The sequence below is a fragment of the Ricinus communis genome, chromosome 9 (assembly GCF_019578655.1).
Source record: "Ricinus communis isolate WT05 ecotype wild-type chromosome 9, ASM1957865v1, whole genome shotgun sequence".
Taxonomy (NCBI): domain Eukaryota; kingdom Viridiplantae; phylum Streptophyta; class Magnoliopsida; order Malpighiales; family Euphorbiaceae; genus Ricinus; species Ricinus communis.
In genome coordinates, this window is record NC_063264.1 from 22033936 (window position 1) to 22059567 (window position 25632).

Sequence of the window (25632 nt, forward strand, 5' to 3'; positions counted from 1 at the left end):
GCCTTGGGTTGTGTTTTGTGATGTGTGGCGGAGTCGAGAAATTAGTGAACTCTCTAGGACCCGAGTCTCGTTAAAATGAATTATTGATTATTCGAAGTGTTTTCTGGCAGGTCCTAGACCCGTTTTACGGGGGGTAGAATTTACCCGAGTCATGATTCTTAGACAGTCAGTCCTAGGAATTTAGACCTAGGATTAATGGTCAATTGTTTCAGCGTTATTAATTAATTATTTTTCGTGGTTAGATGATCTGTCAGTTCGGCTCGCTCCACCTGAGGCATCGGAGCAGAGCTAGGAGGTCGTCAAAGCTGTGAGTTAAAGTCATATATCTGTTATGCACGTGTTATGCACAATTTTAAATAGTTATCGTGATTAATTGATTGCAAGTTTAATTATTGATTTAATTATTATTCATATGTATTATGCTTTTTAATTACTATTCATGTATGTTCTCCCTCATTATTGATTTTATCATTGCATGATGACACGGAATGGGACGACGGTAGAACATATTGGTTTAATGAGTGTACCGATGTAAATCTGAGAGTGATGGAAAAACGATAAATGGGTAAACTTAAAAAGGAAAGTTTAGGATTTGCCCTGGTCGAGCATCGCTCTCTAGGCTTAGTAGAGTGTGTTTGTCGGAGTAAAGGTCCCTGGTCGAGCATTGCTCTCTGGACATTGGCTTATTTGAAAACCTAAGTGACCAAGACTGGAGGTAAGGTCATTGGTCGAGCTTCGCTCTTTGGGCGCCAGTCTTATGAGAATAAGAGAGCCGAAAGGCCAAGGCTGATAGCGAACATTAAGTGACCGGACTGGGGTTAAGGACCCTGGTCGAGCTTCGCTCTTTGGGCGCCAGTCCTGTTGGAATGAGATTAGTCGGGATGTTAGAGTTGAGGCTAGTCGAGATGTCAGTATTGAGATTGATTGAGATGTTAGTGTTGGGATTAGGGTTCTACTGAAGTACTTTGTCCCGTTGTGTATGAAAATTATCCTATTCAAGCATGACATGACACGTTTATTTTTGCATGACTTAGTATTTATTTCAAATTAAATAAATGTATTATTGAAGTGATTGCAACTGTTTTTAGATATATGATTTTAACTCACTCTCGAGACTGACAGTCTCAATTTTACTGTTTTTTTAAATCTGTGACTGTTAGTCTTCCCGCGACTCTTATCTAGTAACCCGACTCCTTCATCATCGGGTAATGTATCTGATTTGGTATGTAAATTTATAAATTCTTAGATTCTTTGCAGTAGAAATATTAGATATACCAGTTGAGATTTTCTGTAGTTTCGAGTCTCGCCTAATTCTTCTGGCAGACTGAATTAATTATGTAAAATGTAACTTTTAAGATAATTGTTGCATCAGTAAAATGAGATGAGATTTAATTGAGTTAGTGAGTGTCAGGCTTACTACGGGATTCGGTGTCCTTACGCCTACCCATTCCCTAGTGCCGGTCATGGGCCCACAGATCGGGTTGTGGCAGACGTATTGTTACTATGCCTCCCCCCATCTTTCACCTGCTCCCCAGCCATTGTATGTAGATGTGTAGGGGTCCCAATACAGAAGTTCCCCAACCGCCAAGACGCCGACGCAACAGGCACAGAGAAGTACCCATCCCACCTATTGTGACATATGCTACAGTGCCAGAACTAGTCTCATATCATAATCAACAGTTTTATGGAGCATCAACTTCATGCTCTGCAACAACTACATCTTCAAATATTCTTATGCAATCTCAGCCAAACCCGTTTGCTGATCCATCAAGCTTTATGCAGGTCCTTCTGCACCATCATTCTCAGTCTCTTTTTCATCATCAGGTCCATTCATAGAGTGGGCTAAAGCTAATTTCACACATTTTCAGTCTTCTCCTATAATATTTTTAGCAGGACAATCACAATATTTTGACTCATAACTGATGCAGACACCATTAGATTGATGTTGCCATCATTTTTTCGTTCACCATTTCAATCCGTCGTTCCGACAGCTTATCATAATTTTTCTCAGTCGAGTACAATGCCAACATATACATATGCAACTCCGAGTGATGCTGGAGATGCCGATATTGATGCAGATGGTTGCAACATTATTGATGATGTTGAAACTATTCATGATGGTCTTCAATCTATTCAATCATGTGATCCTTTTTTCATTGAGATGGATACTGCAAGTAGGAATGCTCGGAGAGCCAGGGGACTAAGATCAAACATCCATAGAAAAAATTGTGGTACATAAATATTATTATTATATATGTACTTGACAATTTTATGTAATAATTAATTTTAATTTAATAGTTATTTCATAGTATTTAACCGTGTCGTGTAATAATTTACTTTAAATTTATTATAATAATTTATATCTTCCTTACATACAATAATTTAAATTTAATCACATATTATAATATACTTTTTATAAATAAAATTTATTAAAATTAGATTAATATTATAATAATTATCATTTCGTGTCCGTCAATGAAATTGATAGAAATTGTTCGAAGGTTTTTATAGTATTTCAAACCTGTCCACCACTCAATCGGAGGACATGGATTTTTTTATTATAATTTGAAACCTGTCCACCAATTGAATTGGGAGACAGGTTTTTTTTTTCTTTTTTTTTTTTAATTATAAGTTCTATCAGCCATTTCAATTGGTGAAAAAGTTCTGTCCACCAATTAAAATGACAGACATAGCCTAAATTTTAAATTCTTGTCCACCATTTGGAGTGGTGGACAGTTCTGTTCGCCAGTCCACGACAGTGTATGTCCGCCACTCTCATTAGTGGACAGTGTCCATATATGTAAATTTCTATCGTGAATGAAGAATTACTTCTCAAACAACCATAAAACTAATATTTCTTTCACTTTTACCTTAAATTGGAAAAGTTTTTTCCTAAATATCCTAACTAAAGAAAAAACCCTGTGGTTAGGTTTGAGTAATTTAAATTTGTGAATTTTAGTAATAGAGCTGAGATTGTTCACTAAGTGAGTAAAAGATGAAGTTTTTAGTCTTGATGTATGGATATTTTGGTTTCTTTCTGTATTGATTAAAAAGTCCGATTGTTGGCTTACATAAGTTTGGGTATTTTGATATTTCTTGTGGTTCATAATAATTTCAATAAAAGGATCACATTGATTAAAAAGTTTGGTTCTTTTTCCTTTTAGTTCTTGGCTTACATAAATTTGGAGATGTTGATATTTCTTATGGTTCATAATAATTTCAATAAAGAGATCATATTTTGGTTGTGAGTTTATGCTGCAGATTTTGATTCTGTCTACACAAATTTGTAAATTTAGGGTTTTGGTGTTTGGTAAAGTGTTTGATAAATTGGTTTGAGAAAGTAGTTTGGTTTGATGCAAATCAATTTTTAAAATATGAGTGAACATATTAAATAATAAGACGGTTGAACACACCAACCTTTTTTTAATAGATATACAGTATGAGATTCATCTTCGGTGCTATTTCAGCTAATTTTAACTAAAATTTCATTTTGATCAAAATTACATCTAAATACTGAAATTATGAATAAATTGATAATTTTTTAAAAATCAGCCAAAATATCACTAAACACAAATGTTTAGATTTCTTTTATAACTAGGCTATTTTCTAATTATTTGTTTTCTACTTTTTTCTCCTCTTCTACTTATGCCTAACCATTACAAAAAACACACACATGGAGTGGGGGCAAAAATAAAACAGCAAAAATGTGCAGCTGCCCAACAAAATTTTGATTCTTTATACGACCTCTTAAATTAAAATTTACACCTAGATTCCGCAAAAACACCATAATAGCATGGCTAATCCATGCTGTGATGATATAATATCAATCAGAAGGCTGCTTCATCATTACTACTGACTTTATAATAGAACAAAGGCATAAAGTCTCATATTTACAATGGAAAGAAATATTTTTGTTAGTATCTACGGGTACCAGAACGCCATCTCTGAAAATAAATTCCAGTTCAATCCTCAAGTCTGAATTTGGGGAGCCATTTGCTTTTGCAGTTGCAAACCCCGCCATGGAGTGACAACTACACTCTGCTGCGAGAGCTAAACTATTTCCTGAACTTTGACAGCGACAATTTTGCATTTCTGAAGATTCAGACAATATGTCAGGATTAGCACATCTCAGGTTTCCGTGAATCGAATCACTTGTAACATTAGCTTTTCTAACTGCTGATAGAAGATCCACAGACAATGATGAAACAACATCATGAACATCATCTACTCTCCAATGGCTATTGTTTAGTTCCCATTTATGAACAAGAACTTCCTGAATCATTTTTTGGAGCATGTGGAGGCATCCATAGCAACAAATATAAGAACATACAACTTCGCAATCAGCAAAATGACTGGTATCTTTGCCTGGAGAGAAGTCGCTGCAGTTGGGCTGATTATCCTTGCATTTAGCTCCCTCTTCCGTTGCAACCATTCCATCAATCCGGTCACAGGGTTTTGAGGGGCCAGCAAACTTGTTGGTACACTGTTCACTTGAATTACAGACACCACCCTCAGAATGGACACCAATATCAGCGACTGTCAATCCATTTGAATGTTTCAAGGATCCATTATCCAGTCCAGTAACGACTTTAAGAGCACTGGTATTTTTTGGTTCGCGTTGTCCAAGAGTAATCCCATTCTGTTCATCTGTATTCTTATCAACCAGTTGGTTATCTGAAGTAAAACTCTGAAGATTCTTATCTAAGTTGGTATGATCACAATGGACATTCTGCTTTGGAGATAAATCTTCTGAAAGCACACCTCTGATATCAGAACCAGAAAGGCCAAAACCATTTTCCCCTTCAATCAATTGAACACCCTCAACATTTCCAGGAGCAAGTTTCACAGGACTACCTTCTACGCCTTCAGATTCTTGGGCGCTTTTATTAGGTATGACTCCTCTGCATTCCTCATTTTGGATTGAATTCTCCACAGAAGCATAATCACATGGAAAATCGGGGGTACTTTGACCAGCATTTGCCAGTTTAATTTGATTGTCAAGTTCTAAACTGAAAGGAAAAACTTTTTGTTAGTTACAATCTACAAAATGAAGCTCCACGTATATAAACGGCAAATGTCAACAGTACCTTTGCAATGCATGTGCCCAGCTGTTAACCATGTCTTCCAGATATGCAACTTGTGATAGGAGACGAATGTATTGGTATCTATCTTTCCCAGCCTGTATCTTTTCATTTACTTGTCCAACTAGAAGCTCAAGAACTTTCCTTACCTCAAAGGAGACCTCTCTAAGCGATTTGTACACACCTCTGTATGCTGATAAACCAACAGCAATTAAACCTCTGACTAAGCTATACTTGTCTTTGCTTTTGATATTTCCTGTGCTATAAGTAGCTGGCACATTATCCATATTACCAGGATGGATAAAGCAAGAATTAAAAGGCCAGCCCTTCCAAGGCCCATTAAAATCTGCACAAGGACCTTCTTTCAGTTTTGATGTGACCCAGCAAAGTTCAGCAAAATGAGGACAACGAAGTATTTGATAGCCAAATGCTGATATTGCTAAAAGCAAGCTTGATTTTCCTTTTAAACTTTTATTACTTGGTGGTGATGCAACTTTTGAATGATCATGAGGAAATGCTTTTCCAAAATCATTTTCAACACCTGAGCCATTCTTCTTAAATTGATTTTCTGTAGCACATGTTTGAACAGAATCACAAAATTTGTACTGGACAGATGTGGTATGGATATGCGCTTTCTGATGAATTAATAAAACAAAGAGTTGCGTAATATCCCCCAATAACTTAGCTGCAGAAAGACTGACCACCAAATCACGGTTGAAATCGTCGCCAACATGCACTGAGAATCGGGGCACTGTATGCTCCAAAGGAGTCAACTCAGTACTGTTTGAGACATCACTCTCAAAGAATTGCATTATTTCTTGTGGGAGTTCCAGATATGGAATTTCTGAAGTAGCCTGTTAGAAAGTAAGATATGTGAACATTCAATATTCGCCAGAGGCAGTTCTTGCGGGACATGTAGGTCATCATATGAATAATCAATCACATTAAACAAAGATGCATATAGAATGTCTCCAGTGAAGAATATCTATCAGCTTCTTTCTTAACAGAGCCTGCCTAGTTGGTATTCGGTGACCAGAACACATGAAGACTTGCCAAATAACTTATTTGTCGCATGAATGCATGGCTGGACAAGAAACATCAATTATAAAACCTATGTTTAGACTTCGGTTTTAGTTGTTTAGCTTTAAGTTTGTTCCTGGTAAATACATATCTTGTATTCATGCTTTCTGTTTGATTTTATGCTATGATTTCCATAACTTTCTGTTGTTACTTGTAATAAGCTTTATTGCACTCCAATTGGTCTTAAATTAGGTCTAGTAATTACATAATTTCTTTACTATGGCTTAATATCTAAGTTTCATTCCTAGTTTCTTTTTAGCATTGTAATTAATAATCATCATTGCATTATGATTTATGAGAAATCTACAGCATCTGCATGTACTCAAGTACTGGAATCAATAATCATGATATCCTCAGAAGGTGAAGGCAACAAACAACAGCTTCATCACCTAAATCATATTTGATTAGTCAAATTAACAAGCAAAACAGACTAATCACATCAATATGGTAAAGCACTCTTCTAAGAATCATAAAAACATATAGAATCAACCAAAACAACATACCAGAATGATCAAGGATGTCGATACAGATATATTTTCCACCTGCTCAACAAATGAGCACCAGGAATGTGAGGCAATTAGGGTCGCATTTTGAGGCTGTTGCATTTCAGATTCTCTGCATTTATGTGCAAAGGTTTCATTTTCCTTGTCATTGACTTCAATAGGTGTAGAATAAGATTCTGTTTTCTCAGACACCTTTTCCTGTCCAACATCTTGAATAGGTTTGTAACAAGATTCTGCTTTCTCAGACGCATTTTCCTTTCCAACATCTTGAAGAGATGGGGAATAACATTCTGTTTTCTCAGACAGCTGATCAGTTGAAGATGCACCATTCTCCTTGGTAACTTGACGACAAGCCTCGACAGCCCATAAATCAATTCTTGGCATGAATATCACTAATGACTGAAAGCTGGCACATTTCACTGCCAGAATGACAGATAATGTGAGGATTCATGGTGCTTCTTTATTCAAGACTGTAGCAAATTTGTGTTAAAGCTAACGTCAACATGTCTCAAACAAAATTTCACAGGCAAACACTTCAATAACAAAGGTATATTACAAACAAAATTACATCAATACTCTCATTTTGTTAGCTAAAATCATTAAAAAAAATAGGAAGGCCTAATATACCCTAGGCAACAGTCCTGCTTGTTCAACAAAATATGATTGGTTGTTCTACCCAACAACCACGAAAGCAAAGCAACAGGAATACTTTTAGGTAGGATGGTGCAGGAAAGGACCAGTGCCTTTCTATTTGGATGTACATAGATATTCATTCCATGGGCACCATACCCTTCTAATTATATGTTTTAACATCTTGGCAGTTCCAGTGCTATAAATATGCATAGCATTGTAATTGTAAAGCAAGTTGCTTATCCTCCTATGCTGAAGCACATTGAATACTGTCAATCATGTTTCTAATATTTCGAGAATGGGGCTCTTTTACCTTCCATGTGTGACACCAACTGGCAAAGCAAACTTTGCACACAGAGAGAGGAAGGGACTGCCTGTGAGATGTCTTAAAATAGTACCACTATCATTTTTTTTTTTCAGATTCTTCTGTCATCCTAGAAAGATGTACTATTAAAGCTCTAACTGAACTCCACCACATTACAAACCTCTAGGAGATCTACATTCAGATTGGCCTCTTCTAAGTGGTTAGAAGTAGCTGACCCTCTTAAAGCCAGAAAAGGACGACGCCACTCTTCCTCTAACAAGCATAGTTAGGATGCAGGAATGCAAAATTAATAAATGCGGTTTCTGCTTTTTATCTGGTCATGCTCGTGCAGCTATGATGTAATGGAAGCACAAACAATAAGTTACTAGTAATGGTAATTCATTATACAATTTTGTTATCTTTGCATGGTTAAAGGCAATGGTGGAAGTCATAGATGTTTAGTTCAATTTGTGCTGGTAATTAACAAACTAGGCTTCACCATAACAACAATAATTCTCAACCAACCTTCTATCAGGATATAGGTGAAACCGTACTAGAAATTCATGAAGCAAGCTTGACAACTAAAGAAATTAGACCAGACAATCTAAGTTAGTTGCCAGTTCAATATACCTGTATAGTTGTAATTTTCATAGTCAAGGGCAGATAGTAAATTTTCCTTTTGGCACAAGACAGTAGCAGTTACCCATCAGTCCCGTATATCAGCATTTGAGATTCACAAGATAACTACAGGAATACTAAATCAGGAGGTCTTCAGAAACCACAAAAAGACGGTGATTGAAGAAAAATTTTTGCCACCGTATTATCGCCAAAGAATGCATGAAAAGGTATATAATTCAACATATAGCTGCATGCCAATTGCAAAGTACTTGAAGCAATTTGAAAAGCAGAATTCTTTTTCATAAAGAGCGTGAATCAAATTTTGATTAATTGAATGATAAGATGAGTTCAAGGTCTGATCATTTGAATGCTATGATGGATGAGTTATTTAGAGGATTCCCAAGGCAATCAAACTTCCAAAACCATTATTTCTTCAAAAACCAGCCCCTAAGTGTACAAGCTGCGTCCAAGATTGTTGAAGAACATTGTGCACGAGTTTATCAAAATCTACAAGCTGTACCAAAATCAACCTAAGACCTAATCTGCAAACTATGCCTAGTGTTGGTGAAGGAGCAAGAAATCTTTTACTAGAAAGTGCAGAACCAGCAACTAGAAAGTTCTGCAAACTTACAATTTGACGAGGAAAAGCTTCAACACGTGCAACTAGAAGTTTCAAAGCTAGATTCACATGCAGGAATATCAAGACAGCAAGTGGTAAAGCTTATTATACAACTAGAGACAGTCTCAGCAAGCAGAAAGGCGGAACAACAATTGCAGCTACTAAAAGAGCCCATTCAGCTGTATGATCAACATGGAAAAGTGACAAAAAGTCAAATCCTACAATCACGAAACATCAAACCTCGAACCTGCTCCAAAATTCGCATGTTCAAGGCATTGTACATATCAACCCTATTCAAGCAAAGGAAGATTTAGAAAGGCAACTACAAGTAGCGCTTTTGCAAGATGATTATCAACATGCGGAAGAGAAACAATATGTCAAATTTGTTGATCAGGTATGAAAGACTCTACAGATGGGGAATTTGTTTTACCTATTGATAGTGTTCAAGAGGTGGACTTCATTATTCCTAATGAGTTCATAGATGAGTCAACAGGGAGGTTTCAAGTATTTTGTTTGCTAGCAATAGTTAAGAAGGCCGAATTCAGCCATCGTATTGTTTTTGCTTCGTAAGCATTTCAAAACTCGAGGTCGAGTTTTCTCCAGTCTGGGGAGAATTATGCGGACAAGGAAAATATCAAGAAAAACAAAATTCAAAGAAACAAGAGATTTACAATTTTGATCTAATATTTACAATTTCAATACCCAAATGGCATTTTTGTAATTTCCAGCACAGCTAGAACAGTAGTTTAAATTTATTTTAAGAGTTTTTATTTTATTTTAAGCCTGATTTAGGAGTTTTAGTTGGTTTTGTATTTCCTAGTGTGTATTAGTTTCTAATTTTCCTAATTAAAAATTCCTAATCCAACTACCTACACTTGTAATAGTTGAGAGTTAATTTTCAGATTACAGTTCAATAAAAATTACAGAAATGCTGCAACTTTGAATTGTGTGTTAATTCTTCTCTAGGTGTAATTCTGAAGAAACCTTTTCTTGGGGGTCAAAAGCTTCTAGGTGTAATTCTTAGAAGTTTCTATCTTTTCTTTGCTCATTAAAGTACCACATTTTTCAGATCTCGTCATAAACATCAGAGTTCAGCCTTTCACTTCTCTATTTTCCGCAAATTTACCTGTAGAAGAGCTTACTCTAAATCTGTCCTACATCATCAACTCAACAAGATCAACTCGATATTCCCGTAGGATAGATTCTAAACTCTTTGATTGCTGTGTCGTGCAATTTCAACCTTAGTTGTTATGCCCAAGATGTCCTAAGCTGGATGTCATGTGTTGTTTAAACACATTAATACCCAATTCCACGTTAAATACACAGCTAGTAGATGGAAGATAATTGACCAAAAATTCAGTGCAAACTACATAACATAATAAAGAACTTGGCCATTTTCCAATAGATACACAGAATAGTATAATTCTTGACAAGAGAACAAAGAACAGGAAACTAATCCTTAAAAAATCAAGTAGCAGAAAACTTGAAAGTGAAAATCTGAATCAGCTTGCAATACTGCCAAATCCTTAGCATGGCACAAAGATGCACCATAAACTACAGGAGTGAAGTCCCAAAAAAAATCAAATATTGACAGTTGCAGCTCAAATTGTCAAGCACAATAATTCAGGTTATTTTCTCTGTTTTTAAAGGTTTAATTAATTTCTTTATTTATTCATTGTGTGTGTGTGTGTGTGTGTGTGTGTGTGTGTGTGAGAGAGAGAGAGAGAGGTGAACATACTCAATAATTGTGTAATCCCCAGGACTAAATCACCATGTCCTTCTTGTGAAATTGTAGCAAGATCAACCTTCTGAACTTCAACATTCCCAAGAAAACAATTAAGCATGCAAGAAGCAACATGCCTCTGTCCAGATCTCGGACCCCCAGCAACCAATATCCGGTATCCTTTCTTTCTTGATGTAAGAGATATACCTCTCAAAAAACTGGTGCTCAATCTCTTACTGCACACTGAAGGTTCAAACTGAACACCATCATCGTCATTTTCATCAATGGCATGAGCATGAGTATAGCTGTTCTCTTCAATTAATATGCCAGCCACTGAAAGCCTTCTCTGAATTTCATTAGCAACTTCAGTTTGTTTAAGAAGATTATCAACATGGAACCACCACTGATTGCTAGGGAGATTTTTCTTCGCTAAAGTAGAAATAATCACACTTTTAACCATTGTAGCAGCTTTAGAAAGAGGAGGAGGAAGCCATAGGCGTTCATCAAGATGGAGGGAAACAAGTAACTTGGTTAACGGACAGAGTAAACAAGGAATTAGGTGGACAGGAAGAGGACAAGTTATCAAATCATTAGCGGCTATTCCTGCTTCTCTACGAGAGCAGGGAGGTGGGGCACATGCTAAAGCCTCTAACCAATCCCTCTCTTCCACTGTAAATGCTGGAAGTGGAACACAATTAGCACCAGGAGCTTTCTTTTCAGCAGCAGATAACATTTCATGCAAAGGAAAATTCCTCTTCAGAGCAATAATGGCAGCCTGCGAGCAAAGAGCCTGCAGATCAGCACCAGCAAAGCCAACAGTTCTACTTGCAACCCAGTGTAGTAAAGATCCAGTTACTGGTTTTGGCCACCTTCGTGTGTGAAGTGAGAGTATGGCAGCCCTGTCCTCAATTGATGGTAGTGGAAAGTAAATCTCCCTATCAAATCTCCCAGGCCTACGCAATGCTGGATCAACAGCCTCAGGGCGATTTGTTGCTCCAATCACCACAACTGAACCTCGGGATTTTAATCCATCCATTAGAGCAAGCAATGTGGAGACAACTGAACTGTGAGTCTGATCTTGCTGCCTCGTACGACAAGGTGCTAAACCATCTATCTCATCAAAAAATATGATAGAAGGCTGACACTTCTCAGCAACTTGAAACAAGAGTCTTAGCTGGCGCTCAGCATCACCTACATATTTTCCTAAGCAGTCTGCACCTTTACGAGCAAAATATGCAATCCGCTTATCACCACGAGCACATGAACCAATCAAGGCCCGCACCACCAGAGTTTTACCTGTTCCAGGATATCCATGCAAAAGAACACCCCTAGGAGGTGTAATCCCTAGATTATTGAAGAACTCAGGATATAAAAGCGGTAAAATAACTACTTCCTTCATACACTGTATCACATCCTTAAGGCCAGCAACAGAATCCCATCCCTCAAATAGTTTTAGACTCTCAGAATCAGAGCCTCCAATGTATGCAGGTGCAATTCTCAGCAAATCTCGATGAAGCCTCTTGCTCTCACGTTTCAAAAACTCTTCATCCTCCCCACAATTCTCCAACCATTTTTCTTCAGCTTCAATATCCTTCCGCCAAGCATCATTTGATCTTTTTCTTACTTCTAATTTCATTTTCCTGGCTTTCAATTTCTTTATCCGCATCAAATTTTGATTACCATAAGGTTGGAACAGATGTCGATGATCCGTGCATGCTATAAGAAATTTTCGATGATAAAAAATGCAGCCATTAGCTCGGGCACAAGGCTGCAAAATATAAAAGCAAGAAGGGGAAAAGAGAGTAAGTTAGAACTTATGATTTGCTGCATTGTAATTAAACAGAAGGCTACAACAAAAAAGGTAATGCTTTGCATAACAAATACAAATAACAAACCAAGTGGTAAGTTTTTGGACACCGATCAACACGACAACCAATAGTTGCCCCAGGTCTTCCACATCTCGTGCATTTTAGTGCTCTTCCTCTACAAAGTGCAGCCCTTACATTTTTTAAGCAACCCAAACCAGCAAAATAAACCTGTAGATGGAATCACAATGAATCAGGAGTTCCTGCACATTACATTTAAATCTAAAGACTGTAAATAAGAATTACAAATAAAAACCTCAAATTCTTCTAGCAGCAAATATTATAGCTAAATAATAAACGGTAAGATAAAATTTAGGTTGTTCAGATATATAAACAAAAGACTATGAGCATTAAGCAGTAAAGGTTGTTGCTTACTTCCTAAAAAAAATGTTCCATCACAAGGCAAGAAGCAAGAATAGAGATGGTATAATGTTGTCCCCTGATAATCTTTTGAACAGATAGAATCAGATAAATTCATTCAAAGGATCAAAAACACCTAGATCAAAAAACAAACAACCACATACATGAGGAAGTACACACTACCTTCAACAAATAAGTTCCACTCTGCATTCAATAAAGATGACATATCAAATAGTCATAACACACTAAAGGAACAAAACCAATAGGGTTAAGTTCTTCATAGGAAAAGCAAACATTTGATTAACCCATGGTGGTAGCAGTCAAAAGGAATTCATTTTAAAGGATTATATAAATTCAGTGCTGATTTAAAGGACTGAACCTTTTTAGAACTCGTCATAAATTCTTTATTCATACAAAACAAAGTAGAAACTGAACTTCGCTACTGTAAGCATCGACTCTCACCAATGAAATATACTTTGCCCAAACAAGGTCTTTTATCATAGCAAAAGAACAATCTATACTAAAGATTTAAAAAGAAATCCACACCAACATTAACTGAGGTTTCTTAAAATTTCAAAACAACCATGTACCTTCATACACTGTTAAGCATGATATGTATTACTGTTCCTTTCTCAATCTTCCTTGACAATGCTAACTCTGTACACTTCCACTGAAGAATTGCATTGTTGAATACTAATGATAAATTCTAACTCATATACTGATAGACTATGTTACATTATCACACAAAACAAAATATCTTAAATTGAAAACTAAGTGAGGGTGAACATGACATGTTTGATCATGCGTTCAAGTTGCATTGAACATTCATAATTCATTCAATAGATTAGAAATATTAAGAACGTTAAAGATTTTAATAATGTTTCATCCTCGAGAAAAGTGTAAACCTCTAACACACAAGCTTTGCTATAGTACTGCCAAAATGAAATCAAGAGTAAATTTCATTATCTACACATGCAGCCACATGCTTGTGATAATTATGTAAAAGTAATTCAACGTGGAAGCTGACAGATATTTGCAATAAACAAGGGGAACTCTACTTTCAGCCTGCAAGATTGTAGAAAGAAAAACAAAAGCTTTGAAAAGAATAACACCCATGAGATATTGTTTCAGAAATACTGATAAACTCCTACCTTAGTATTGTATCAACTTTTCTTTTTCTTAAAATTTTTTCAACAACCTAGGACAACCAGTGATATCACAGGTACATAGCACACTCCAAACTAAAAGCCCTCATACAGATGGTAACTCTGAATCGACACTATGCATGCCTCTTAACCATAAAGAAGGAAATAAAAAATGCTGAAAGCTCATAGGAAAAGATTTAGAACCTTTAACTATTAATACATGTAAATGTCAACATTTTTCCAAGGACAGCAGAATATATGAATAAATACATAAATAAAGCTAGGTGAAAAGACCACACCTCCGGACTCCACACAGCACAGTGTTGATGAACCCAGATTCCAGCAATACCATGTCGGTCATTTATAGGACCCAGCAGACGGCCAAGCCAACTAGGTTCATCACCAAATCCATCCCATATGTCATAGTTAGGCTCCTCTGAGGCTGATGAACCACTGTATGTCTCGTTTTCACTGTCACCAGCATCTTGAATCAATTTCTTTGGTGGCTTACCATCATTAGCACACCCACACAAGCCACACCACCTACCCTGTTTAACTTGTGGCCTACCAAGGGTATGGGAATCATGCTTCGACTTTTCTGCCTTTGCAACTTTCTCAACTTCCAAGGGAATTTCATTCACCTCAATATCTCCTTCATTATTAGGATCCTTCACCTCATTCATCAGAGTCTCATCAATTTCAACAACATTTCCTTCCTTATTAGGATCCTCCACATCATTCATCGGAGTCTCATCAACTTCAACATCTCCTTCATTTTCCACATCCATCCTAGTGTCCACCTCCTCCATTTTTCTATCACCCTGCTCCACATTTTCAACATTATAATTTTCATTAATGTTCTTCTCCAATTCCAAACCATCCAATCTATCTTTCTCCTCTTGCTTATCCAACCTTAATTGTACAGCATCACCATCATCATCCACCTCTTCCCTCTCATTTCCACCATCTACTGCATCAACTAATACCGGCACACACTCCTCAACCTCATCTCGAACTACCTCCATTTCATTCCCACCATCTATTTCACTACCGAAAACCGGCATTCCCTCCTCCACCCCTTCAATCTCATCCTTCCCAACACTCTCCTTACCGTCATCCTTCCCACTCACATTATCTTCATCATTTTTCATTTCATTCCCTAAACCATTGACCGCCTTAACCCTCCCCAGCCTCTTCAATTTCAAAACCATCAACTTCTCATCATCATCAAACTCCTCTTTTAGTTCTTCTTCTTCTTCTTCCCCTCCTCCTCCTCCTCCTCCTCCTCCTCCTCACTTTCCACCATTTCTACCTCTTCATCAAAAAGCTTCCTTTTCCTACTTGTCTCACCTCTCTCTCTACTCACCAAATTCCTAACCCTACCCCTCGATCTCAATCTTGATCTCCAACTCCCTGGAGTATCCAGAAACCCTAACTGCTCGTTGCCTTCCTTTATCTCAACACCCCTTAAACCTCTACCACTACCACTACGTCTATTAACAACACTCAAATTCACATTCTTAACATTCTTATCAAGCTTTTTTCGCTTTTTCACAGGTGGAGGTGATACATCAAGCACAACTGGAGCCCGCCGCACTCGAGAGCTGCGGCGTAGCTCCGAATTAGCATCATCCAAGGGTTTGGATTCACTCTGATGGTTTTGATTATAAACATTTTCACATATAGCATCGAGTCTCTTATGCTTTTGCTTAACCCTAGAACCACTTTTTGGACTATAATCCCTTCCTTTCGGTGAAGACGATTTCAATTGCATGTCAATAAGAAATGTCTTTTATCTGTATATCTACAAAAGCTAATAAAAAAACATCGACTTAAAGCATAAGATTGAGAATGACAAGCGTGGCTCGGTGATAACTCACCGGGTTATATCCGAGCTGGATCCGTCCGGGTTGTGACTGATTGGGTGGAAACAAACCCTAGAAGAAGAAGAAGAAGAAGAAGGGATCCATTGTTTCTGGAGAGATTTTCATTGGGTTTGGGAAAATGAATTTCCTTTTTCTTTTTTCTCCCAGATTTTTTTCTCTCACCATGTTGCTTTGACAGGCAAAGGATCAATTGGCTCCCTGGAATTGTTTAATAGAACTAACTAGCTCCAATTTGAATTTTTTTTTTACAATACAGTAAAATCTCTTTATAATAATACTTTATATAGAAAAAACCTCATAGTTATATAAAATTACATTTTCAATTTGGACTAGTTATAAATCTCTATTGTAATATGTTATAGATTTTTTAAACCTCGTCTTAAAAAAATATTTCTCTATATAGTAGTATTTGTATATATAACTTTTAAAAATATATGTTTTATTTTACTGTAGTATTGTTTTATCTTATCAATCTTATTTATATAATATGACAAAATATTTATGTATTTTATCTCTAGTTTATATCATTTGACTAACAAAATTAAGTATTAAGTCCAAAAATATTTTAATACTCAAATCTCTATTAAATTATAACTTATTAAAACCTGACTTTGACAAGGGCTAATGTATTATAGGTTGTATGGAAACTTCAAAATACGCTATATTTCTATATTAGACATGCTTCAGACATCGAACTCTTTAAAAACCTTTGGACATCTCTCAAATTTTTCAAAATGTATAACTTATTAATTTTTTCATATATTTTTGAAAACTTTGGAAAATAAATTTTTTTCTATTTAATTGGAATTTCCTATTTTGAGAAGGTTTTCAATCTTTTTCTATTTAGTGATGAGAATTTTCTATACAATTGGATTTCCTACTTTGATAATGATTGTTAAGTTTTTTCTATTTATAAAAGATTCTCAACTTTTATATTTTAATTTTTCTTAAATAATTACCGCTTATTGAAGTTTTATTTAAAATATTAATATATATATATATATATATATATATATATATATGTCAACACCCATTTTCTGGATCTAAATATCGAGGGAATTAAGAAAAATTCTATAATAAAAGTTACTGCCTTTCTCGAGTTTTGGGAGATTGAGGACGGGCAAATCTGAGATTAGGGTTAAGGTTGATCTAGCTAAAGTTATCTTTTTAAAATAAATTTGGAGTCAATTATCAAGAAAAATAAAATTTGAGGGTCAGAATGATAGATTTTAAAAATTTAAGGATCTAATTAAAATTTTTTATCAAACTTCCCATGCCAATTACAGTTTTTTTTCTTTAATGTCGTATTTTATTGATGCTTTTACATCCACATACAGATTCTATGAGGAAATTGATGATAATCATAGATTTTATTCAAATTTTAAGGATTAAAATTGATATTTATCAACTTATCTTTTTTAAAAAAAAATCTAAGATTATCAGTTCTTTTAGAGTTCTCTTTAAAATCCTACCTTTATAAATAGAAAGAGATATCTAGAGTTAGGGCTAACAACAGAGTACAACAAAAAAACTAGAGTGAACAAGTAAAGAGAAAAGTTCTAGAAACTAAGATCGATTTGAGAAAAGAGAGAAAAAAAAAACCTTACATTCATCATTAGAGAAAAGAGTTTAAGCAACTAAGAAAGAACTTTTGTAGAAACCTTCTTTTTTAAGTCGACAAAAGCTTTTTCAATACCACATCTAGCACTGGATTTTCAACCAATCTTAGATTCAACTGCTTCATCATCATCTGAGACCCATAGAACCATCAATTATTGTGATAACTTGAGGGTTCCCCAACATACATCCATTTACATCACTATAAACTAGTTTCCTTGCTTTTTATATTTTTTATGTTTGTTCTTAGAAACATGATTAAGGTTACTTTTATTGTGTTTATTTTTATGAATAATATGATTAGATTATGGTTTCTATGAATCTGCATGTTATTGATTATTAAGGTTTTGAATATGATAATATGCCAGCATTAGGGTTTTGAGTTTGATTTACTATATGCATAGGATTATATGATTAGATTTCTATTTTCATTATGATTTTGTAATTAAATTAGTTTATTAGGATTATATAATTAATTTGTCATCCTTGTTTATTGTGTTTTCAATTTTTAGAGTTTTGTGCTTAGTTTTTAGGGTCTATGACTCAATTTATTACTATTTGTTATCCTTATTTTATTTTTATTTTATTTCTTTCATAATCTAATCAATTTTTATCCTCTGTGCATGTTAAAAATTAGCTCTGGCGCGTGAGGAATAAATAGAAAATCAAAAAGCCAGCCTGGATGCCCCAAGGCCAATTAGCTCTACATTTTTTGGCCCCAACTTTTTTTGTGTTTTGCAAATTTTGATGTATTTCTATCGATTATATGTATTGTAGTTAGGTTTTAAGGCTTTTCTTTGCAATTTTAGTTATAGGCTGGGTTGTAATAGTTAGATTTATATTCCTGCATTTTATTTTTGTTTGTTTTATAGTTTCATGCATAATAAATAATTGTAACATGACTGTCTAATTATAAAATAGACATATAGACTTTAGGTTAAAATTGAACAGAACATGAAAACTGTATTCCAATAGACTAATCAACATAATTGGGCTTAAACTCTACAATTAAAGTAGACTTAATGAGTCTTAGCATGTCTTAGTTAGGATTGGGCTTTATTAGAATTAGGTTCATATATAACGGGCCTATAATAAGTAGACAGTCATAATACATAATGGGCTAGATTAAATGGGCTTTATATATAATTAATTAGTAAATTAGGCTAACAATTATAATATGGGCTAGGCTTGAATAAAATAGGTAGACCTAGGTAAATTATTTGTGTTATTTGGCATATGCCTGTGTATGAATTGCTTGTGTTTATAGGGAACAACTTGTTAAACAATAAAATTAAAGACTAATATACACAATAAGAAAGTTGGCTTCCGAATCCATCTCTAAATTTTGTAGTGTAAGCTTCCTTATAGAATTTAAGAAACGCCACTCATTAGTAAAAGTGTCTGATGATTATCTAGGTGGCGACTTCTATCTCCGTGCTAGTCTCAATGACAAGTTAACGTGTTCCCGATTAGATTGAACAACTTTATGGTGCCGTAGTTGCTAAAGACACTTAGTTGCGCGCCCGAAACTGCCACCCACAATATATAACCATTTTTTAGCATTTCATTTCCTAATCTTTTAAAAGATTCTATATTTATATATTGTATCTATATCATGTGTCCCGTTTCCATTTCCATACAACATATCTTATGTGACTTGCAATATAGATTGAAAGGGTTTGATTGATTAAATAGCATTAGATTTTTTACTACTAAATAATATGAAAAGTTTATAAAAAAATACCTTATAGTTTTTCATTTAAGGGTATTTGATTTTTTTAGGCATTCGGTGGTTTTATTTCTTTATAACGGTGCTCTGCCAATTTATTTTATTATTTTTCATGTTATAACATTAATAAACATTAACTTTTAATAGTAGAACCATGTCTTAAGTAATTTAATATCAAACAAACTAATGAGATACTCTTAAGAATATTTTAAATTTATTTTAAAAACTATTCATCTTATTTTTTATACAATTAATAAATATATATTAATTTTATTGGTAATGAGTTTATTATAGTTGGTTGCATGATAAATTACTTACTAAATAATTTAATTATAGAGTTTTCATGTTATATTTCTATAAAATTATAGAATTTTAGTGATAGGGTATTAAAATGAATAGAAAATAAAACTACATGCCTTAAAATCAAAAAGAAAAAGAAACAATGTTATCTTTAAATAAAAAGGCACATCACAATCTAATTTTTTAAATTATTTTCATACCCATGATAATGCGAAAAAAATGCATAATTTCAAGTTGTTAAAAAATAATGGCATTGAGTTTCTCAGTTTTTTTTGTATCTTAGGTGGGCTTCTCTAATAACATTTCTAACTCTCTCACCTAGTATTTTAGGTAAACTGGCTAAGAATTTTTCTTTCCATAATGGCTAGTTTGAGTATTCTCTAAGCATTACTCTAGTTAGGAAAGTGTCTTTGTAGATTTAAAAATTGCTAAGTTTTTTGTATGTGAAATTGCTAAGAAGTTCAACATTCTTATCTTTGAGGTGAGATGGATCATCCTATGAAATGGAGAAAAATCGCAAGGATTAAAGTTGATACAACATTCTTAATTGGATTTCCTAATTCATCTAGGATAGGGGTTCTTTCTATTGTGGTTTGGATAGCACCTAGGATTTTTACCTGTTGTGCTTGAGTGAGATGGTAATCCCACCATCCTTTAAACTAGCCTGAAAAATCGGCTATAAGGAGTTCAACTATGTCTCTATCAGAGGTACCGCTTTGGATTTTGTAGGCATTTGTTGTCATGGTCATCTGTTGTAAAAGACCATGAATGTTATACTCAGACATTCCATCTATATTCCATTCATAGACGGAAGAGGCATTGAATCTGGACTAGGTAAGGATATTATTCATGTTTTCTATGCCTAGGTTAGGGGCAGTAGTCCTAGGAGTATGCTAAGTCAATCTAGGGGCTTGCCATCCCAATCTATTGATCTAGGAGGGTTCTTTAGTAACACTTTCTGGTCCTGAGTCCTTAGATTCGCTCATTTGGGCTTGCTCTATAGCACTAATATTCCTACTAGATTGAGGAATATTCGGTAATACGTTCTTTGAAGACTCGAAAGTGGCTAACTTGCTAAGCTGTTCTTTGACTGCTCTAGCAAACTCAGTTTACTTTTGAAATTGATCTTGACTAGGTTTTGAAATCTGATAGGGTTTGAAGACAAGATTTTTAAGTTTCTCTGTTTGACTCTTTTCCTCTGGATGACTAGTATTGGAGACTACAGAGGTCAAAATTGTAGAAGGTCTTTGAATCTGGCTTTCTATCCTAACCAGTTGTTTTCCTATCATATTAAGACAGGTATTTGAAAAATTATTCCGTTGAACAATATTTTTAATATTCTTTTCAAAATCCTCTCCTACTAGCTTGTAAAGTGTGGCTTCAATTTCCCATTCTCCATAAGGAATAGTTATCTTTCTAAGAGGAGGATGTTCAGACTGGATGGTTTGATTTTCTCCTACCTTCCATTCTGGGGCTTTGTTCCTAATGGTAACATGACTAATGACTTTATCTTTGAAAGGGTATAAAATACCATTTTCTTTTTAATAAATTTGAAATCAATCAAAAACTGTGATTTGTACTTTGTTTTGTAAATAAAATTCATAGTATCTTTCTTGGATACTATCTTTTTCATTTGAAATTTTTTTACAAAACTAGAGTTTTGTGGAATGGTTTTTCTTCGAGTAGAAATCTTCATGTAAAAGCCTTTTATTAATTTAAAACTCTTTTGAAATCATATTGATTTATGCTTCTAGATTTTGAGTTATTGTTGATGGTGATGGTGAAGATGGGATAAAGATAGATTCCATGTCATCTTCTTTCTTTGGTTGGCTTTCATTATAAACAATTCTTAGGAAATTGCTTTGGTAATCAACATTTTGTAATGCGGTGTTTGGGCTTAGCAAATCTGATGTTGAAAATCTTGGCAAGTTTTGTATTGGAACAGGTTCTTTGTAAGGGGCATAGATGACAGAGGGTATGTTTGAAACCCTTCATATATCTATGGTTGAAGTGGAAGAAGTTTCATCAGAAAATCTAGAGGAAGTTGATATGTTGTTGAATGTGAGCTTTACTTTCCCATCTGGAAACTGGGTTATATTTCTGAGGTTTGTGTTTGGCTCCGTCTACCGTGGAGATTCAGGTTGGGTTACTCCTTCGAGTATCCATTCTTCTAGAAGTGTAATGTCTTTCCATTGAATTGTCTTTGGGATAGTTGCGTTGGTTTTAGAGAGGTCTGTTTGGAGAATAAGGTTTCTCCTTTTGGTTAATGAAGCTTGTGTTTTGAACCAAAAGCAGAAATCATGGCTTTGTAATGTATTTTGAAAATCAAAGCTATCGGGATAGATCCTTCAAGCATTTTATAATTATGCATTTTGATCTGGAGAACAATACTCTTTAAAAAAAATTATCATTTAAAGAAATTATAATGTTTGGGAAATAATTGAAACTGATAGGTTCTTTGTTAAGACTTGACTCGATTGTGCCTAACAGAGATTCATAAAAATTTGTAAACCTAGCATCCCTAAGGACTGCTAAGATGGAAGTATCTAATCCTTCTCTGGTAAGGAGTTTTATTCCTACATGGACAAGACCTGTGTGGATGTAATTGCAACCTTTTTCTTTATGTTTCTTAAGAGTTTTTAGATTTAGAAGATAAATTTCCTTAAAAGGCTTTGAAATTTGGATATCTCTTTCTTCAGTTTTGATGGTAAAATCTGTTTTGAAGATAGGAAACTTTAAAAATCTATAAATTTGCTTCTTTTGAATCTTGGGTATTTCCCAATCATCAATATGCTTTATAAAATCTTCAATAGTGATTTCTTCACTATTTACTAAACCTTTGGATCTTGAAGAGTAAAAGGTAGAAGAGTTTGAAAAAGAAGACGATCTATAGAAAAGTGGTTCTAAATTCATTTTAGGACAAGATAAAATAACTTTATTTTAAATAAACATGAACCAAGCCACCAGTTTTACTACCCTTATCTCAAAAATGGGTATTACTACTGTGCATAAATGAACAAGTTTGTTCAACAAAGATATGATGTAGTTGTTTAAAACGAGTTTAAAATACTTTGATGTAAATCACCTTCTCTTCCCAAGGACCTTGGTGGCTCTAACTATATATATAGTGATCTTAGCTATCCATTTTATTCAAAGAATTTCAGCCATTAATTTTGTGACCGATTATTTATTCAACTACTTTTCTTCTATACATACCAACATATGAAATTCGTGTTACTTTTTCATTTTAAAGACAAAAAGCTAAAGTTTCTTGGGTTTGAAAAGAAAGTCGAATTCTTTTTTTTTTAAATGTCTCATAAAATTTCTTCAAATTCTTTCTGAAAGTATTTTTAAGAAATTTTAAAAACTATACCAGCACATTAGGTGATTAATAAGTTAAATTTATCATTTCTACAATTTAACTTATATAAATTTCGTTTTACATGAAAGTTTTCTTTTAGTTTTTTATCCATTTGAAAGAAAAGAAGCAAGACACAAGTAGAATCAGTTTGATAAAACTAGGACTAAAAAACTAAAATAAATGATATAAAAAAATAGAGTTGTTGTAAACACCAAATTTTGAAATTAGATATTAAGTGATTTTTAGAAATCTAATAATGAAAATTCGATGTATTCCTAAAATCTCAGGTGGATTTAAAAGTCAAAATTAAGAGTTGACTTAGTTCTAATTAACTTGGTTAAAATTTTAATATTTAATCAAATCCTTTTTAATAAAATAAAAAATCTTTAAAATCAGTTAAATCTTTTTAATTAGATCAAAATCCTTGAAAATAGTTAAAATTTGGATCAAAATCTTGAAAATATTCAAAATTGAATCAAAATTATATCTTTTTTGAAGTATAATTACAATATATATTTTTTATTAATTAGGGATGATTATCATATTAATTTTTATTTAATATTAACAGTATTTATCACTTAAGATATAATTTTAAAATCCTATTTATTTTTCTCTTAATAATTATCTTTTATCCTCAACAGCTACGAGAAGGCAATGAAGGAAGCTGTTAAAAGCAAGTTTACTAATGCTGATATGAGTTTCCTCGATGATCTAGATTTTGAAGAGATAGGTAACAAAGCTTAATAGAGGGTCGCTCAAAAGGCTGTGAGTGGCGAGGTAGCTCTAGGTGCTAATGTAAATCCTCATTTAAGAAGATGATTTGAATGTAGAGAGCGACCTCATTGAGGCTGGGGATATAGTTAACGATGAGTTCCTAGCTTAGTATATATGTAACCATTTTTTATTAATGAAATATTTTTTCCAGTTCGATCTTCCTTAATTGCTTTCTAATTTTTTGATGTTTGTCTGAGTGTTGAAGCTAGTCTGCTTGTCTTTTCCTTTCTTTTTGTGTAAAATATTACCAAGTATAGTAACTCGATAATACTTAAAACTGGACGAACTTTCATACATGAGTATTTTAATTTATTCTTTCTTCATGCCTAAGTGTAGTTACTCGATATCTTTATGTGATGCACTAATAGTAACTCGACATTTTTAGAAAAAATACACTGATGATGTGCTAAGTGCTCTAAATTGAGCTCAACACATCTAGATTGACGTCTTTAAAAGAATGCACTAATAATGTGCTAAGTGCTCTAAACTGAGCTCGGTGCATTTAGATTGGTGTCTTTAGAAGAATGCACTAATAATGTGCTCTGTGCTTTAAACTGAGCTCGATGCACCTAGATCAGCGTCTTTAGAAGAATGCACTGATAATGTGCTCTGTGCTCCAAACTAAGCTCGGTGCTCCTAGATCGACATCTTTAGAAGAATGCACTGATAATGTGCGATGTGCTTTAAACTGAGCTCAGTGTGGTTAGATCGGTGTCTTTAGAAGAATGCATTGATAATGTGCTCTAAGGAGTATACTTTATTTGATAAAGTAAAAATAATGAAGAGAACTTCATTCGTCATGGAATGTTCAAGTGCTTAAACAAGTATCTTCGTTAGAGCACTTTAACAACCTTGTAAGGACCTTCCTAGTTGGGTTGCAATTTTCCAACACTAGTTCCCCTTTTGCCAAAGTCGACTTTTCACATAACTAACTCGCCTTTTAAGAATGAACTAAGTCTGACTCTCTGATCATGGTATCTCACCATTCTGTGTTTGTGGGCTTTATTCCTTATATTAGTTTCTGCCTTTCTTTCTTCTAAAAAGTCCAGGTGCAACCTCATATAATCCTCATTTTTCTTTTAATCGAAGCATTGTATGTGTAAGGTCAACATTCCCATTTCAACTAGGATTCCTGCTTCTGCTCCATAAGGTGTTTCCACAATTATCGTTCTTGACGTTATCTTGTATGACCAAAGAATATTATGGAGGTCATCAACCCATTTGCCTTATCTTTCATCTAGCCTTCTTTTAAGCCCTTGGATACTTATTTGATTTGTGACCTTTGTTAGTCTATTAGTTTGAGGATGAGCAACAGATGTAAACCTTAGGTTAATCTTTATACAATTATAGAAACCTTTGAAGTCCTTATTGTCAAAATGCCTTCCATTGTCAGTTATAATGGTGTGAGGAATGTCATATCTGCGCATTATTTCTCTCGAAAAAAAGCCGGTTGTTCTTTTTTCTATGATAGTCACCACATCTTCTGCTTCAACCCACTTTATAAGGTGGTAAATGGCTACATGGAGGAACATCTTTTGACCTATTATGGGTGGGAAAGGTCTGAGGATGTCCATGCCCTAAGCTGCAAAAGGCCATGGACTGATGATCAGATATTAAAGTGCATAAGGTAAATGAGATACATTTTGATGCTCTTGACATTTCCTGCAAGCCTGCACGAGCTTCTTGGCATCTTTATACGTAGTCAACCTAGAATATCCTTAGAGGATGGCCTTTCTTGCAATAGTGCTTGTTGCTTTATGAGCTCTATAGGCTCCTTCATGAATTTCTCTAAGGACATAGTCTTCTTTTCCTTTTATGATGTACCTAGACCAAGGATGAGATAAGGACTTTCTATATTGATACTCTTCAAGGTATTAGATAATCTTTTACATCTAGGGATCATATTCCTCAATGATAAGTACCTCTTCTCTTACTATGTTGGGCTCTTCAAGTATGTAGAGTGGTACACTCTTACTCGGCTCACTTTGTGAGGCTAAGTTAGCTAAGCAGTTTGCTTCTTTATTTTCATCTTGCGAC

At 34.4% G+C, this 25632-nt stretch overlaps 1 protein-coding gene across 1 annotated transcript; it reads right to left on the reverse strand.

Annotated features, from left to right (window-relative positions):
• Positions 1 to 3713: 3713 nt before the first annotated feature.
• On the reverse strand, positions 3714 to 15990 carry LOC8268832. Its single transcript, XM_048379651.1, has 7 exons — positions 15225 to 15990; positions 14228 to 15165; positions 12454 to 12594; positions 10574 to 12326; positions 6665 to 7083; positions 5088 to 5935; positions 3714 to 5009 (listed from the first exon to the last, which is right to left on the reverse strand). Exons 1-7 carry the CDS (start codon positions 15700 to 15702, stop codon positions 3824 to 3826), a joined length of 5763 nt encoding a protein of 1920 aa, XP_048235608.1. The 5' UTR covers positions 15703 to 15990; the 3' UTR covers positions 3714 to 3823.
• Between the last annotated feature and the right edge of the window lie 9642 nt (positions 15991 to 25632).